The sequence below is a fragment of the Aphelocoma coerulescens genome, chromosome 28, assembly GCF_041296385.1.
Source record: "Aphelocoma coerulescens isolate FSJ_1873_10779 chromosome 28, UR_Acoe_1.0, whole genome shotgun sequence".
Classification (NCBI taxonomy): Eukaryota; Metazoa; Chordata; class Aves; order Passeriformes; family Corvidae; genus Aphelocoma; species Aphelocoma coerulescens.
In genome coordinates this window covers 2,363,082-2,380,483 of record NC_091041.1, presented here as the reverse complement: position 1 = coordinate 2,380,483, position 17,402 = coordinate 2,363,082, and the positions used below count along the sequence as shown (strand labels likewise).

The 17,402-nt window shown below is 56.1% G+C and overlaps 1 protein-coding gene across 2 annotated transcripts in view; it reads left to right on the top strand.

Moving 5' to 3' along the window:
• REXO1 (RNA exonuclease 1 homolog) overlaps positions 1–15,230 on the top strand; it is a 47,526-nt gene extending 32,296 nt beyond the window's left edge. For both annotated transcript variants that reach the window (XM_068996993.1, XM_068996994.1), the window contains exons 9-16: positions 316–453; positions 2,475–2,588; positions 3,187–3,260; positions 6,696–6,806; positions 7,132–7,247; positions 7,419–7,557; positions 10,865–10,985; positions 12,760–15,230. In XM_068996993.1, the coding sequence (XP_068853094.1) occupies positions 316–453; positions 2,475–2,588; positions 3,187–3,260; positions 6,696–6,806; positions 7,132–7,247; positions 7,419–7,557; positions 10,865–10,985; positions 12,760–12,848 (902 nt within the window). In that variant the 3' untranslated portion in view covers positions 12,849–15,230. The remainder of the gene's footprint in view (positions 1–315; positions 454–2,474; positions 2,589–3,186; positions 3,261–6,695; positions 6,807–7,131; positions 7,248–7,418; positions 7,558–10,864; positions 10,986–12,759) is intronic.
• The last annotated feature ends 2,172 nt before the right edge of the window (positions 15,231–17,402 follow it).

The window sequence follows — 17,402 nt, the reverse complement described above, 5'->3', positions numbered from 1 at the left end:
CCTTCCAACCCAGATTGGGTTGCTTCTGTCAGTAACAGAAAGGCTGAAGATGGGCCTTTTGGAGGAATTCTGTCCCAGCTGTGCTTTCCAGACTTAATGCTGCTTGTTCAGGGAGTATAAAAATCAACTTGTGCACTAATGACCAGACTTTAAAAACTACCACCCAACACCTATCCCCCTGTCCATCCTGAGCTGAGGCAGTGGAAGCAAGTTCAGAGTGGTGGGGGCAGTTTATCAAGCTTTACCAAGACTTGGTAAAGCCAGAGAGCCAGGCTCTGCTTTAGTGGTGTGACCCCACACTGTGTCTGTGTGCAGGAGCTGCCCTGTATCGGCGCCTCAAGGAGTACCTGATGACCGAGGAGCAGCTCAAGGAGAACGGGTACCCAATGCCTCACCCCGAGAAGGCTGGACGTGCTGTGCTCTTCACTGCAGAGGAGAAGAAAGTGATTGACTGTAAGCTCTGCTGGCTCTTTCCATCTGCAGGATTTGCTGGGTACAGCTGGAGCTGCCCTTTCCTGCTCGTGTGAAGGTCTCAGTGTGGAGCCTTTGCTCCTGTTGTGATGGGGAGTGTGACTGCAGAGTTCTGCTGCATTCCTGCACGGAGAGTGTCTTCAGCTTTCACATCCTGAGAATGCTGTTTTTGACCCAAAGTTTATAGTCTGTGGGGCTGTGAGGCTGAGGGAGGTTTCTAATTTCTAATGCCCAGGTAACAAGTGACAGGAAGAAAAGAAACAGCCTCATGTTGCACCAGGGGAGGTTTAGATTGCATATAAGGGAAAATTTCTTTGTGTAAAAGGTTGTGAAGCATTGAACAGGCTGCCCAGGGCAGTGGTGGAGTCATCATCCCTGTAAATGTTCAAAAAATGTGGGGATGTGGCACTTGGGGACATGGTTTAGTGGTGACCATGGTGGTGGTGCTGATGTGGTTGGAGCTGACCCTAAAGGTCTTTTCCAGCCTTAGCAATTCCATGATTCTGTGCTGCCAAAGAACAGCAGTTGAGCAGGTTGGAAGGAGGCTCCTGTTCTGCACTTGATGACCCTCCCCTCTCCCAGGGGAAGGATTTCTTTTCTCTTTCTATCCATGTGAGCTGCTGTTATGGTGGGATAAGGACTGACCCTGGGCCAGGCTGGCTTTGCAGTGGGGTCCTGCTGTGCTGCTCTGGATTGCAGAGTTTTCTGTTTGATCTCGTGGCACTCCTGGGCCAAAAAGTTCCCCAAAGCCTTTTTTGCAGCTGGACAAAATGATCATAAAATCACAAAATAGTTTGGATTGGAAGGGATTTTAAAGCCCATCTCATTCCACCCCCTGCAACACCCTCCACCAGCCCAGGTTGCTCCAAGCCCCGTCCAACCTGGCCTTGATCCCACAGGTTTCCTCAGAATGGGATGGGGTCCTCCTCTGAGTTTTCTGAACTCCTGGCAAGATTTCTGCCCCTCAGACCCTGACTAAAGCAGGCTGTGCTGCAGCAGGGATAAAGCCCAGACTGGGGATTTCTTTGGAGGTGCTTTGCCACGCTCCCCTGAGCATCTGTGTGGAGAGACCTCACTAAAGTGTGTTAAGTGCTCATCCATGTTAACACCTTGTGTCTACATTTGTCCTCTGGTTGCTGAAGCAACCTGGGCAAAAGCTCTCTTGCATTAACACTGTCATGTGCTGTATTTGTGAGAGCCCTTTTTTCCAGGGAACCAGCCAGTTCCTTTATATGATCCTGAGCTCACGTTCCTGGTTTTGTTCCTGCAGTTTCCTGCAGATGCTGTGGGATCTTTGGATTTCTCCTTGTTTAACTAAAGCTGCTGCTGCCACTGTGACCAGTGGGTGGGCTGGTGTTGGGCAGAGCTGGGAATGTGCTAACAGCTTTAATGCTCACACCAAAGCTCGTGGAATTGCATGGGGATCAGAAGAATGATAGCTTCTTCCCAGTGGCTTTTTGCATCTCCCTTCCCCAAATTTTGGGCAGTAAAAGCAGAGGTGGCTGGGCTAGGCCCTGCTCTAAGTGCTCCTGGGTTTAGCTGCTGGAAAATCCTTACAAAAAAGCTGTGCCCTGGAAGAGCTAAAATGTCATTTGGAAGTGACAAGGCACAGATCCCCTGGAAACCAGGCTTCATTAGCTCTGGTGTCCAAAGAATGACTTATTTATCCTGTTTCTTAAAATAACTGTGTTAGACTCCAATGTAATTTGCAGTGCGTGGAGAAACAATGCAGCAAACCGTGGTGGAGCTGGGGGGCAGCTGCTGTGGACCAAAACCACTGGAGAGTCATTGTGTTTGCCTCTGGGAAGTGTTTGGGGGGCAGATTTCAGAGGGATTGCTGTGCCTTTAGAGGAGTTTGGAGCAACGTTTGGAGTCCCTTTTAACAGAAGACGTCGTTTAACAGCGTTCGGGCCTTGAGTGACTGTGATTTGCTTTGCTTTGGCCAGGTTAAGCAGGTGAGGGGTTTCCAGTGACCTGGCTGTTGTTTCTCTCCTGTCCCCAAGCCTCCTGCAGGATCTGCTGTCGCTGTGGCACCGAGTACATGGTCTCAGCCTCGGGGAACTGCATCCGGAAGGAGGAGTGCGTCCATCACTGGGGGCGGCTGCGCAAGCAGAGAGGTACAGCCCTGCCAGGGGGATGGGCCCGTGCTGGCTGTGCTCCAGCTCCAAACACAGAGTCTTCCTCAGGTTTCAGCTTGGTTTTGGGGCTTGTCACGCTGCCAGGTGGTGACAGTTCCTGGGCCTGTCACTGAAATGGCCTCGCAAAGAGCTGCTGGGCTTGGCGGTCCCCAAAATGTGGCACTGGGGCTGCAGCAGAGGTGCTCAGTCTTTGTTCAAAAAAGTGAAGGAAAAAAACCTTCCTGTGCTTTTGGAAAAAGATCAGCCTTTTAGGAGGCTGTCTGGGAGCACTAGAGGTCTGTCACTCCCAGGAGAGTTTACTGATCTTGGTTGAATTCATTTGCAGCAAGGCACTAACCTAGTTTGAGCTCTGCTCTGGTTTTCCATCAGAGCATCTGAGTGGCTTCTGGAGTTTGTCTGGCTGAGTACCAGAGACTTAAACTCTTCAGATTGCTGCCTGTGAACCCACAGTTATTTTTCCCCTGTGTTTGACATGTTATTGTTGTGCTCATCCAGGGGATCTGCACGTGAAAGCTGAAGTTCAGGTCTCTTGTTAACAAGACTCTTCTCCTTGACCCTTCATCTCTTGCTCTTTCAGTGCCAGGTGGGTGGGAAACTCACTACAGCTGCTGCTCCGGAGCTGTGGGGTCACCAGGCTGCCAGGTTGCTAAAGTAAGTGATGGAACAACACCTTTTTATTCTCTGTGACACTTGTGCTCTGCTCATACTGGCAGTGGCTGGGAAGTCCTTGCTTAAGCCTTTAGAAGAACAGTGGCTTCCCTTAAGGGGGTAAAACAATTGCAACTTAAATTTTTTTTGCTCTGCAAAGGTAGGAAAATCCAGTATTAGACACTCAGCTGTCTGGGGTGAGTTGGGTTCATTTATCCCGAGCTACCCAGCTCATCTACTTGAGGGACATAGAAAAGCTCATGTTCTTTAGTGAATCACAGAGGAAATGAGAAATAAGGGATTTCCTTTTAAGGAGCAGTCTCAGAGCCTTGGCAACAGAGTGCCAAACCCCTTTTCCCATCTTTTCCTTTCCCAGATTCCCATGCTAAGGTAACTTTCTCCTGGTGGACAAATCTTTTCTTACCAGCTTTCTCTTTGTTGTAATGAGGGGAGGAACCTTCCCAAGGAGCCTGTTGTAACTCCAAAATACCACAAAAGTTCTTTTGAAGGAGCTCAGCATTAGAAAAAAGAATGAAAAACCTGCTCAGATGTGGAGTTTGATAGAGCAGAGCTCTCTTTGGGATACCTTTGCACAGGTGCTTTTTTCTTTCCTGAGGCAGCAGGAGAGTTGTGTCCCAGCCTGGCACCCCCAGTCTGTCTCGTGCCTTTCCCTCGGGTCTCTGGGCATGCTCCTTGCCACTTGTTTTAGTGGCATTTTTATATTTGGCAGCTGCCACACAGGGGAGAGCCAAAAGCTAAAGGTAGAAGGTGAATTCTGGGCAAAATTCAGGGTTTGTTACAATAGGAAGAGCTGTCTGGGCACCATAAAAGTCTGCCCTACACCTTTAGATTGGATGGGATCAAGTTGTTACTTTTCCTTCTTTTCCACATGAATTTAGGATTTTTTTTTAAATCCCCTTTTCTGGGCCTCCCCACCCTCCCAGGGAACAATTCCTTCCCAACTTCCCATCTCTCTCTGCCCTCTGCCAGGGGGAAGCCATTCCCTGTGTCCTGTCACTCCATACCAGTATTAAAAGCCCTACTCCCTCCTTTTTCTAAGCCCCCAGTTTTCACAGCACCCTTTGGCAGATTTGGATCCACAGCCTGCTCAGCATCAGAGCACGCAGGGAAATTTTGGGATGTTGGGACACTGGGGAGCACAGAGCCCTTCAGCTCTGAAGAAGGGCATTGAAAGCAGAAAATATTCATAGTAAGACACCATTCTCAGTGACTGGGCCCAGAGCTGGTTAGAAAAGCTGGTGGGTGTCCTTCCAAGCCCAGGGATGTCCCTGCCTGGTGTGCTGCAGTGAGGCAGGGAGGCAGGAGATGGCAGGATGGAGCCGTGCTGCTCCGGGAGCCTGAAGCGCCTGCTCTTTGTGGTACCCGAGGCTGCTGCTTCTCCGAGTCTCAAAAACAGCAGCGACTTCCCTGCCCTCCTCCCAGCCAGGAGGAGCTGGGCAGTTTCAGAACAGCAGCTGATGGAGAAAAATACCTCAAAGGGGACTTTTTTTCACTTCAGTGCTCAGTTCTGTTGGATTACACAGGGAGGGAAGGGCTGAAGCTGGGAGGGAGGGGTGTTTGCTGTCTCCTGGCTGCTGAGCTGCTCTCCCCATTCCCTCAGCAGAGCAGGGTCCATGCCATAGGTGCAGAGTGGACAAGTGTGGCCCCTTCCTCCTGGGAAGCAGCGATCCCTGAGGCCTTTGAGCAGTGCTGGCTGTAGATACAGGGAGAGATCGGCCTCAGTGTTGGCCCAGCTGCCTCATTAACTTCAAATGATGCAGTTCCTGTGCTCTGGCTGCACCTGCAGTAGTGACCTGTGCAGGAAAATATGCAAATCCTGCTCTGGTTTCCTCTCTGCCCACACATGCCAGCTTTACAAGAGCCTCAGTTCCTCAGCTCTCCAGCCTTTAGTCCTGAGACAAACCAGAACAGTTTCTTTCATTCCTTGTAGGGTGAGACCTGTGGGAAGCCCTGTACTGTGCTGGGCACTGCTGAGGCCCCACCTCAAATCCTGGGGTCACTTTTGGGCCCCTCTTGACAAGAAGGACATTGAGGGGCTGGAGCATGTCCAGAGAAGGGAATGGAGTTAGGGAAGGGGCTGGAACACCAGGAGTGGCCGAGGGAGCTGGGAAAGGGGCTCAGCCTGGAGCAAAGGAGGCTCAGGGGGGACCTTGTGGCTCTGCACAAGTCCCTGACAGGAGGGGGCAGCCGGGGGGGTCGGGCTCTGCTGGCAGGGAACAGGGACAGGAGGAGAGGGAACGGCCTCAGGCTGGGCCAGGGGAGGTTTGGGCTGGATATTGGGAAAATTTCTTCCCAGAAGGGGTTGTCAGGCACTGCAAGGGGCTGCCCAGGGCAGTGGTGGAGTCACCATCCCTGGCAGTGTTCAAAAAATGTGTGGATGTGACACCTGGGGATGTGGTTTAGTGGTGACCATGATGGGGCTGCTGGGCTGACCCGATGATCCTGGGGGTCCTCTCCAACCTCAAGGATTCAATGGTTCTGTGGTTCTGAGCATGACGAAGGAGGCTGTGCCCAGACTGCTGTGGTTGTGCACAAATACACGGAGATGTAGGGACAGACAAAACTTAAACACAACAAAAAACCCCACAGGGTCATAAGGGAGGGAGAGCATCACCTCTGGGTGTGGCTTTACCTAAAACCACGTCAGCAGGCAAAAGGGCAGGCACGGCTCTGCTTTGCCCTCGCTTACCTGTTCCTGCTTCCCCTTTAAACTTCATCCAGCTTGCAACTCCTGCTGCCAAGAGTAGGTGTCAGGATAACCAGTGGGATCTGTGCTGTGGAGGAGTGTGGGAGTACCTGTGTTGCAACAGCAGCTCAGTCATGCAGTGGCTTAAGCCACTTGTGAAATCACTCCCTGAGTTTTCCTGCTGGATCTTGTTAACCCTGGAGCCTTAGCTGGGAGCAATGCTTGGAAATGCTCTCTGTTGCCTCAAGTGCTGGTGGGCTGTAGCTCCTGTTCGTGTGGGCTGCCTGGGTCTGGAATGCAGTGGCTTTGAGTGGGTGCACACACAGACATGCTCTGGAGCTGGGTGTCACAGGGATGTCTGGGGTTAGGATCCTGCCCCTGGGCATGTCTTGGCCATAGGAACCAGGAGCTGGAGTTACAGCAGTGTCAGGCCTCAGCGTGACCCTTCCTGACTAATTCTGCTCCAGATTGAAAGCTCCTTCTCCCCAGGCACCTGGTGTCCTGCTCCTCCATGTGCTGTCAGTGGATGCCACCAGCCCTGATCTGCCTTTGGAATTAGGGTTGCCCATGGCTGCGTTTGCTGTGGTTGTGAACTTCTCAGGCTCACTGCAGGCAAAACTCACTCCTCATTAAGAAATTGTTAAAAACCCACTTTTGTTAAGTGCAGGTTTGTTGGAGTGGGCTTTTTGGCTTCTTGTTCTTCTCATCACCAGCTGGCCCTTTCCTTTCAGCAACACGTGCACGACGGGCGCAAGGAGAGCCTGGATGGCTTTGTGAAGACTTTTGAGAAGCTGCCCACGACTGATGGCTACCCTGGGATCTACGCCTTAGACTGTGAAATGGTGGGTCCAGAGCCAAAACAAAGCTTTTTGGGCATGGCTGAGGTGTGACACAAGCATCTGAAGAGAAGCTGTTTCCTAACCTCCTTTCTGTGCCGAATATTGGTGCTGGAGGTGTAAATGAGCTCTTATTGATTGGTGTGTTTGATTTGAGGGCTGTGCAGCCCTGGCAGGCTCTGGCTGGCCCACGCTGGGCAGTGCTGTTGCCTGGCCCTGCTGCACCAGCTGTGCTGCGTTTTGGGAGCTGCAGCACTTGGGTGAGGGGCTCCACAGATCCCACACTCTGGTTGGGCTGTGCCTCTCTTCACACCTGCCCTGTTCCTCGCAGTGCTACACTAAGCAAGGACTGGAGCTGACGAGAGTAACTGTGATCAACTCGGAGCTGAAAGTGGTCTATGACACCTTTGTCAAGCCGGACTCCAAGGTGGTGGATTACAACACCAGGTGAGCATGGTCTGCCTTGGGACAGAGCTCTGTGCTCTCTCAGGAGCTTGGCGTGGCTGGGAGCACTTGTTGAAGCTCCACTGGCCACCACTCCCTAAGGGCTGAGGGGCTTTGGGCCCTGAGGTCCTTCTTCAAGTGAAGGAGCCCCACCTGTCTCCTGTTGCTCTGCAGATTCTCAGGTGTGACAGAAGAGGACCTGGAGAACACGAGCATCACCCTGCGGGATGTCCAAGCCGTCCTACTGAACATGTTCAGTGCAGACACCATATTGATAGGGCACAGCTTGGAAAGCGACTTATTTGCACTAAAGGTAACTTGGGCTCTTGCCTTCACATCTCCCTGTGGTGCTTTCCCACCCTGGGGGCTGTCAGGTGTCTCCTTTAAGTTGAGGAACTGTTTATTTCCAAGGACCAGGAGTTCACAGTAGTGAGGCGGCCTCACCTCAGGTCCTGTGTGCAGTTTTGGGCACCACAATATAAAAAAGCCATGCAGCCATTAGAGGGTGTCCAGAGGAGCTGTGAGGATGGGGAAGAAGTCTGGAGAGGGCTCGTGGGGAGCAGCTAAGGGTACTTGGTTTGTTCAGCCTGGAGGAGATTGAGGGGGGACTCACTGTGGTCTTCAATGTCCTTGTGGGGGAAGAGGAGGGGCAGGTACTGAACTTTTCACTAATGATCGGGGACAGGAGCCCAGGGAACGGCTGGAGCTGGGTCAGGGCTGGGCATGGAGCTCAGGGAAAGGTTCTTCCCCCCGAGGCTGCTGGGCACTGCCCAGGCTCCCCAGGGAATGGTCCCGGCCCCGAGGCTGCCAGAGCTGCAGGAGCGTTTGGACAGCGCTCTCAGGGATGCCCAGGGTGGGGTTGTTGGGGTGTCTGTGCAGGGCCAGGGGCTGCACTGATGATCCTTGAGGGTCCCTTCCAGCTCAGGATATTCCAGGATTTTATGGTCTGTCTGGTCTCTGAGCCTGTGTGAAGCTGGTTGTGGTGGAAGAGTAAACAAGTTGGGGGTCATGTGTGTCACTCACAGTGTCACCCCAGCTTTTAGCACCCCTGCTGCTGCCCAGGGGGACAGACCTGTCCAGAGGTGACTGGGCTGGACAGGGCTCTGAGCAGCGTGGTCTAGTGGAAGGTAGAACAAGATGGTCGCTAAGGTCTCTTCCAGCCCAAACCACTCCATGATTCTGTGACTGATCCCAAATCATTTGCCTCTCACCCCTGCCAGATTTGTTCTCTGTTCTGTGCCTCCTTTGCTAGGACTTGTGGTGTTACTTTGATGAAGTTATTTTGACCTTTTACCTGTCCTGTTTCCTGCCTGGCCCTCACCAGCTCGGTGTTCCCATCCCTCAGCCACCTCTGCTGTCCTGCCAGGGAGTGTGTCCTGCACTGAGGCCCCAGGACTTTGTCCCGGGTCACCAGGAGAGCGTGTGGCAGGCAGGAGCCAAGTCTTTGTGCTCACATGCCAGAACTTCCCATAGCCATTCCTTGTCCCACAGCTCTCCTGCTGAAGCCTCTGTGGCTGCCAGCTCCCAGCGCTGGGTTGGAAACAGGAGCTTTTAATGCCTGTAAAACACTTTACCTCTCCGTGGCACCCTTTATCCCAGCCTCGGAGAGGCTTCATCATCATCAGAAAAACATTACTCCCAGTTAGATCAGCTCGAGATGATTGCCTTGGCCTCTTAGAGGCTTGATTTTCTCTTAGCACCACAGCTACTGCCAAGAGGAGGAGCCCAGAGCAATCCTGCAGGGCCGTGGGGTGTCACGGCAGAATGGCCGAGGGCTGTGGCAGTGAAGCCATATCTCACTAATGGCTGTGGCAAGTTCCAAGTGCTGATGGCATTTCAAGTTTTATTTAAAGCTTTATTATCCTGTTTCCTCAGTCTTCCTGATCTACATAAGTAATTACCAGTGTGTCTGGGAGGGTGCCAAAGCTGAGTGCAGGCCAGGGGAGATTATCCATAACCTTGGCAGTTTTATACTCCAAGGAGAGGAGCAGGTTGTTTCTGTTAAAGTGCAGCTGTTCTGGGAGCTGTAACTGGTGGAGTTAGGGGTTGTCCTGCAACATGAGCTGGTGCCTGGAGGCAGAGAGGAGAGGGGATTATCAGGGTCCTGTCGGAGTCATCTGTGTTAGGACTTGCAGAGCCATCCCTTGGTCAGGACACAGGTTTATCTCTTAGGCCCTGCATTTCACTCCTGTGCTCAGAAGATGGGATTGCCTTCATCCACATTCCTTTAGCTCCCACTGAATGCAGTTCATGACAGCAAAGGATTAATCTTGTCTTAGCCTGAGAGGAAGAAATCAGTGTTAAAAAAAGCCAGCCTGCCCTATGATTATGGACTGTCAGGTGGGGCCTCTTGGCTGTCCCCAGGCCCCTTGGTGCAGGGCAGGGAGCACTTGGACCTGTTCAGCATCCTCAGTTCCTCCAGCGTGGGGACAATTCATAGCTGAGGTGTTGGATTAGAGGGCTGGAGCCCCTCTGCTCTGGAGCCAGGCTGGGAGAGCTGGGGGTGCTCACCTGGAGAGGAGAAGGCTCCAGGGAGAGCTCAGAGCCCCTTGCAGGGCCTAAAGGGGCTCCAGGAGAGCTGCAGAGGGACTGGGGACAAGGCATGGAGGGACAGGACCCAGGGAATGGCTTCCCAGTGCCAGAGGGCAGGGCAGGATGGGATGTTGGGAAGGAATTGTTCCCTGGGAGGGTGGGCAGGCCCTGGCACAGGGTGCCCAGAGCAGGTGGGGCTGCCCCTGGATCCCTGGCAGTGTCCAAGGCCAGGCTGGACATTGGGGCTGGGAGCAGCCTGGGACAGTGGGAGGTGTCCCTGCCCATGGCAGGGGATGGAGTAGAAGCCCTTTAAAAAGTCCCAACTCAAACCACTCTGATATGAATCAGTGATAGAATTTCCTTGTCCCATTCCATCCTTGCTGAGCTGGTGCTGGATAAAAACTTCCTGTTGAGTCACTGCTGACGGATGGGAGGATTTGGGGTTGGTTTGCACCCCAAAGGCCAGGCCTGTTGTGTAGCAGCAGTGTGATGTACATCCTGCTTTGTGGTGCACATCCTGCCCACTTCTGTCCCCGTCTTGGTATCCCAGAATGGTTTGGTTGGAAGGGACCATTAAGATCACCCAGTTCCAATCCTCTGCCATGGGTGGGGATGCCACTCACTGGACTGAGCTGCTCCATCTTGAGAAGCAGTTGAAAGGTTGCTACAACTTACACAGAGGCTCTTGTGAAGTCAGCTGTTTTCTTCAGTTTAGTTTTCGATTGGGAAAGACTCCAGAGCTATTCCAGCTTCTCCAGGCCGGGGGATCAAGGACTGACCTGTCCTGCTTGAGTTACATGAACTGGGTCAGCCCCGAACCTCTGCTGCCCTGAATGTGAGGTTTCAGGGCTCTGGGGGCAGGTGTGTGGCTGGCACAGCAGTGGGAATCCTGTGTGCACACACCCTGCCAGGGGAGTCATCCTGCCTCCAGCCAGAGCCTCCTGCCAGACTGGTTGGGTCGGAAGCTGCCGAGAGCATTGCACAGACCCCAGAGGTTACCGGAAGGGTGCTGCAGCATGGCTAATCCCGAGGAGTGCCTGTGCTTTTGGGAGAGGGGAAATAACCCTGTTCCTCTGCTGCTCCCTCAGCTGATCCACGGCACCGTGGTGGACACAGCCATCGTGTTCCCCCACCGCCTGGGGCTGCCCTACAAGCGGGCCCTGCGCACGCTGATGGCCGACTACCTCAAACGCATCATCCAGGACAATGGTGAGACCTCTCAGGGTGGACCTCCACCCCAGTTCCTCCTGGGTGCAGCCCTGCCTTCCTCTGCTGTCCCCAAGCCCATCCTCCTGCTCCTGGTGTTTTCTCCCCTGCATGTGTGTGGTGGCTGGGAACGTGCTGGCATAAGGAGCCTCTGCCCCGGCGCAGTGTGCCCCGTTCCGAGGGCAGAGCTCCCGCTGCTTCCCTCCCTGTGCTGAGTGGGACAAAGGAAGTGGTGTGACAAGGCTGAGGGTGACTCTGCCCTGCCCTCCCTTCTCTCTCTGGCCAGCTGAGGTGGACCCTTCTGTTGGAAGTGTGGCTTGTTCTTCCCACCTTCCCTGAGCATCTTGCAAACGCTGCTGGGGAAGCTCCCGGCCGTGGTACACGGCAGCAGCAATATTGTATCCACACCTGGCTGTTCCACAGCTGATGGTGTCAGGCTGCAGCCCAGCAAAAAGTGTGGGGTTAGTGGGGAAAAAGTGTGTTTAAAGTTGGGGTTGTTCAACCTGGAGAAGAGAAGGCTTTGGGGACTCCTTAAATCTGCTTCCAGTGCCTAAAGGGGCTCCAGCAGAGCTGCAGAGGGACTGAGGACAAGGCATGGAGGGACAGGACCCAGGGAATGGCTTCCCAGTGCCAGAGGGCAGGGCTGGATGGGATGTTGGGAAGGAATTGTTCCCTGGGAGGGTGGGCAGGCCCTGGCACAGGGTGCCCAGAGCAGCTGGGGCTGCCCCTGGATCCCTGGCAGTGTCCAAGGCCAGGCTGGGGGGACACTGGATGGGCTTGAACAAACCACAAACCATTCTGGGATTCTGTGGAATTCTTCTCCTTTAAATCCCTGGCTGTGGCTCAGGGTGCTCCCAGGTGTGGCTGTGGCTGCAGGGGCCAGGGAGCAGCTGGCTCTGTCTGGGGAGCTCTGCTGTGCTCTGTGCTGTGCTGTGCTGTGCTCTGTGCTGTGCTGTGCTGTGTGCTCTGCTGTGCTGTGCTCTGTGCTCTGTGCTGTGCTCTGTGCTGTGCTCTGTGCTGTGCTGTGCTGTGCTGTGCTCTGTGCTGTGCTGTGCTGTGCTCTGTGCTGTGCTCTGTGCTGTGTGCTCTGTGCTGTGCTCTGTGCTGTGCTCTGTGCTGTGTGCTCTGTGCTCTGTGCTGTGCTGTGCTGTGCTGTGTGCTGTGCTGTGTGCTGTGCTGTGTGCTGTGCTGTGCTGTGCTCTGTGCTGTGCTGTGCTCTGTGCTGTGCTGTGCTGTGCTGTGCTCTGTGCTGTGCTCTGTGCTGTGCTCTGTGCTGTGCTGTGCTGTGCTGTGCTCTGTGCTGTGCTCTGTGCTGTGCTGTGCTCTGTGCTGTGTGCTGTGTGCTCTGTGCTGTGCTCTGTGCTGTGCTGTGCTGTGCTGTGCTCTGTGCTGTGCTCTGTGCTGTGCTCTGTGCTGTGCTGTGCTGTGCTGTGCTCTGTGCTGTGCTCTGTGCTGTGCTGTGCTCTGTGCTGTGTGCTCTGTGCTCTGTGCTGTGCTCTGTGCTCTGTGCTCTGTGCTCTGTGCTCTGTGCTCTGTGCTGTGCTCTGTGCTGTGCTCTGTGCTGTGTGCTCTGTGCTCTGTGCTGTGCTGTGCTGTGCTGTGCTCTGTGCTGTGCTCTGTGCTGTGCTGTGCTCTGTGCTCTGTGCTGTGCTGTGCTCTGTGCTGTGCTGTGCTCTGTGCTGTGCTCTGTGCTGTGCTCTGTGCTCTGTGCTGTGCTCTGTGCTGTGCTGAGCAGGCAGCAGAGGGGTCACTGCCAGGCCTGTGTTTGTGTCCCCAGTGGAAGGACACGACTCCAGCGAGGACGCCAGAGCCTGCATGGAGCTGATGGTGTGGAAGATCAAAGAGGATGCGAAAGTGAAGCGATGACCTGTGCGTGTCTCTGCTGTTCCTCCTGCACCTCTGTGAAGAAGCAGTGCAATAAATGCCCGCAGCCACTCTGTCCCCCCGTGCCAGCAGCATGTTCCTGCTCCCCAGCCATCCCAGCAGGACTCCTGGACTCACACCTGCAGTCCCCATGTCCAGGTGGTGGCTCTCGGATCCTCAGACTCCACCTGAGGGATTCTCTGTGGTCCAAGCCCTGCCTTGTGGGCCTGGCAAGGTGGTTTTGAGTAGCACAAGCAGAACTTCTTGGTTCCTAGGAGAAGCTTGTTAGAGGTAGGTTGGAGATGTGCAGAAGGATCTTTCTGGTTCAGTTAAAGGTAGATCGTTTACTTTTTTTTTCCCCCCCAAATGTAACTTAAACTGGCTCTGTACTCCAAAGCAGTGTTTGGAGAGGGGGAGATGGAAGGTTGGGCAGGAAGCTCTGAGGGGATTGTGTGGGAAACAAGAGCTGAGGATCGAGCACTTGGGAAGAGATCCTGGTGCAATCCCACTGTGGAGCTGCAAAAGAGGGAGGCTGGCTCTGAGCAGCTGGAGGGAGAGGAATGAGATGGGATCTGGGAATTGGCACCTGCAGTGCCCCAGCTGATCTCCTTGCTGAGGGCTGGCTGGCACCTGGTTCTGCAGTCACTGCAAAGGGGGAAACCACGAGTGTCACACCTGGCCCAGGGAGCCGCGTGGCAGGGCAGGGACAGCAGGGTGGGCACAAACAGCTCCCAGAGCCAGGGAGAACCTGCATCCCATCACTGCAGGGTAGGACAAGCTGTCCTTCCCCTACCCTGAGCTTCCAGCAGGGCCCCAGTGAGCTTGTGTTCAGGGAACAAGGCTTTTGGGGCTACAGGTAAGGGTGGCCTCAGCAGCGTGCAGGACGCCCCACCAACCTGTCCCTGATGCAGGGTCGTGGTGCAGGCAGAAGCAATAGGGGAAAATCCTTCATTTCAACTCCTTTACAAGTTCTGCAGGGAGCTAAGGACCCTGTTGTGTGTCTGGCACCTGGGCAAAAGCAGCTGCTGAGTGTGACTGTCACACTGGGGTGACTGGGGCAGAGCCCAGGCAGACTGGATGGCACTGGTGGGTCCCTCTGCCCAGACCCTGCTGCTGTCTGGGGACAGCAGAGCTGAGGGAAACAATCCCCGTGGACAGGCTCTCTCAGCTGGGTCAGGCAGCACCTTCAGGCAGTGACCCCTCGCCCTCCCTGGCAGCACTGGAATTGTGGCCCTTGGTGGCTGCTGTGGTCCCTGTGTCCCTGGCATGGGCTGGCTGTGTCAGCCTGGGGCCAGGGGGGCAGAGGAGCTGCTGGGGTTTGGTTCCTGTCAGAGCCGGGTCCCGCTCACTGCTTTGTACCCTGCTGGGCTCGGGGTTTGGGGACAGCTGTATGTCCCCTGCATGTCCTGCTGAGCTGTCCCACCCTGTGGGCAGGGGCGTGGGCTGGGCTGTGTTCCCGGACAGGGATGTCCTGCCCCAAACTCTCCCCATGCCACTGCTGCCCTCGCAGGCAGGGGGGTGGCTTCTCTGGGAGCCACCAGGAGCGGTGGGGCTGTAAAGGCTCCTGTCACTGCTGAGCCTGTGCTTCCTCTGGCAGCCTGTTCCGTACCCCAGCTGTTGGGGATGCAGCTCCCTGCCCTCCCCTAGTGCTCCACATCCAGCTCTGCTCCTTCCCTGCCTCGGGGCTTCCACCCCAAGCTGCCTTGGGACACCTTGGCCTGTCCCCCTCTCCCACAGCCTGCAGGGAATGGGGCTGTTCCTGCCCAGGCCATGGGAGGGACAGGGTTCAGTGCTTCCTAACTGGGGAGGGAAGGTTTGTTCCTGCTTCTGCCTGTTTCCCATGTTTATCCACCATTTATCTTCACCCCTGGCTGCAGTGATGGAATGTCCCTGGAGCAGCCACATCAGGTATCAGATGTGGCTCCTGCCTCCTGCCTGTTCCTTGACAGGCAGCCCCTGCTCCGGCCTTCCCACAGCAGCTCCTTCCCTGGAAAAGGCAGGATGTTCTAACACGGACACACTGTGCTGGTGTCCTGCTCGTGGAGCTGCTTGGCTCCATCCCATCTCCTGGGACTGGGGCAGGCAGGACTTTCCTCCAGGCAGGAATCCACGGGCCCTCCATCATTTCCCCTTCCTTTCCCCATGGTCCAGCCTAAACTGAGGCTTTTGGGGTGGTGAGGCTCTAGGGGGGTTGCCTGTGTCAAGGGATGTCCCTGGGAAAGTGGAACCGTGTCCAGGCACAACATCAGTGTGGTCAGAGCCAGTCCTGGCCCAGGGCTGCCATCGCCTCCCCAGGCACCAGAGGTTTGGTTGGGTTGTACAGAACGATTGTAACCTGTAACTTTTGTAATTGTTTTTAATAAAAGAGTGTTGACTAGATGCACATTCCTGAGTCTGGGACTGCTCTGCCTGCGGATGGGTTGTGGAGGGGAGTGGCTGGAGCCGTCCTGGAGCTGGGGGAAGGGGGGGGGGGGGAGGGGGGTCTGGGCAGGCTTCCCAGGAGCATCCTTTCCCAAGCTGGAGAAGGGGGTTCAACACGTCCAAGGTCCTGCACCTGGTTCTGGGCAATCCCAGCCCTGAGCACAGCCTGGGGGATGAACTCATGGAGAGCAGCCCTGGGGAGAAGGACTTGGGGGTGTTGGTGGGTGAGAGGCTCAACCTGCCCCGGCCATGGGCACTGAGCCCAGAAACCCCCCCTGTGCTGGGCTGAGCCCCCAGCGTGGGCAGCAGGGGAGGGGGGATTCTGCCCCTCTGCCCCACTGAGCTGAGACCCCACCTGCAGAGCTGCCCCAGCCCTGGGGAACAACATCAGGAGCACGTGGAGCTGCTGGAGCCACTCCAGAGGAGGCCACGGAGATGCCCCAAGGCCTGGAGCCCCTCTGCTCTGGAGCCAGGCTGGGAGAGCTGGGGGTGCTCACCTGGAGAGGAGAAGGCTCCAGGGAGAGCTCAGAGCCCCTTGCAGGGCCTAAAGGGGCTCCAGGAGAGCTGCAGAGGGACTGGGGACAAGGCCTGGAGGGACAGGACCCAGGGAATGGCTTCCCAGTGCCAGAGGGCAGGGCTGGATGGGAGATTGGGAATCAGGAATTGTTCCCTGGGAGGGTGGGCAGGCCCTGGCACAGGGTGCCCAGAGCAGCTGGGGCTGCCCCTGGGTCCCTGGCAGTGTCCAAGGCCAGGCTGGACATTGGGGCTTGGAGCAGCCTGGGACAGTGGGAGGTGTCCCTGCCTATGGCAGGGGTGGCACTGGATGGGCTTTGAGGTCCCTCCCAATCCAAACCATTCCATGATTCTGTGACAGCGGCGGGGACAAGACCCTGCTCTGCTGCTTGGGGCTGGGGCTGGCCCCCTGGGGTCCCGGTGGGGCCCCTCATGTGTGTCCCCCCCACCACTCTGGCCCAGGGTGGCACCAGCGCCTCCCGGGCACGGGCTGAGGGGTGAGGGGGGTCCCAGCCCCGAGGGGTCCCAGCCCATTCCCCCTTTGCCATTTTGGAACCCGGGTGCTGCCCGATCCCAACCATTCCCTGATCCCACGATCCCTTCCATTTGCAGCCTCCGTTCGTTCCTCCGGGTGTCCCCAGCGTGGCTCTGCAGCCCAGCCCGGCCTCCCCCAGCACCGCTCCCAGCTCTCGCCTCTCCGTGCCCCTCCAGGACACTCCCGCCCGCCGGGATGAGCCGAGGAGCCCGAGGGGAAGGGATGAAACCGGTGCCACCCCTTTTGGAGACAACCCCGATCCCAACCCCCTGCACTGAACGAGGAGAGGGGGCCGTGGCCGGACCCTCGCTCTGAGCGAACCCCCCACACCCCGAGGGGTGCCCGAGCCCCTCGGGCACATCCTGGCTCCTCCTGCCTCATCCCGGAGCTGCGATGGAGCCTCGGCATCCCCCCAGCCCTGCCCAGGCTCCCCCCGGAGCCCGTGTCTATCTCCCAAATGGGGCAGGAATTAAAGTGCCAAGCCGAGGAGCTGATTCAGCACGGAGGAAGAGGTGAAGGTAAAAAGTTCAAATAAAAAAGTAATGGCCCATTAGATGACCTCACTGGCAATGTGTTTTATTTAACGCGCGGCTGATGGCTCGGTGATGGCAGCGGCTGCTCCGGGGGCTGTAAAAGTCACGCCTGGCGCGTGTTCTCAGCCACCTCCCCGGGCCTTTGTGGCGCTGGGTGCTCCGGCAGTGACCTCCAGTGCCACCCCATCCCCGAGGGTCCCGCTGTGTCCCCCCCCTTGCAGCTCACCTGGCAGCCCGAGGTGACATCAGGGAACCCCTGCAGTGACAGAAGCATTTTGCTTTGTCGCCCTTGTGGAGCCTGGAGGGTGACAGGGACCCTTCGAGTCTCCTCCAGGTCGAGGCTGGAGGCAGGTGGGATTTTTAGGATTTTAACAGCCCTGGTGCCAAGGGAGCAGCACTCACCCCGCGCCAGGCATGTGGAGGGACAGAGGACACAAGGTCAGGCTGGACGGGGCTTGGAGCAGCCTGGGATGGTGGGAGGTGTCCCTGCCCATGGAAGGGGGTGGGACTGGGTGGGCATTGAGGTCCCTTCCAACACAAACTACTCTGGGATTC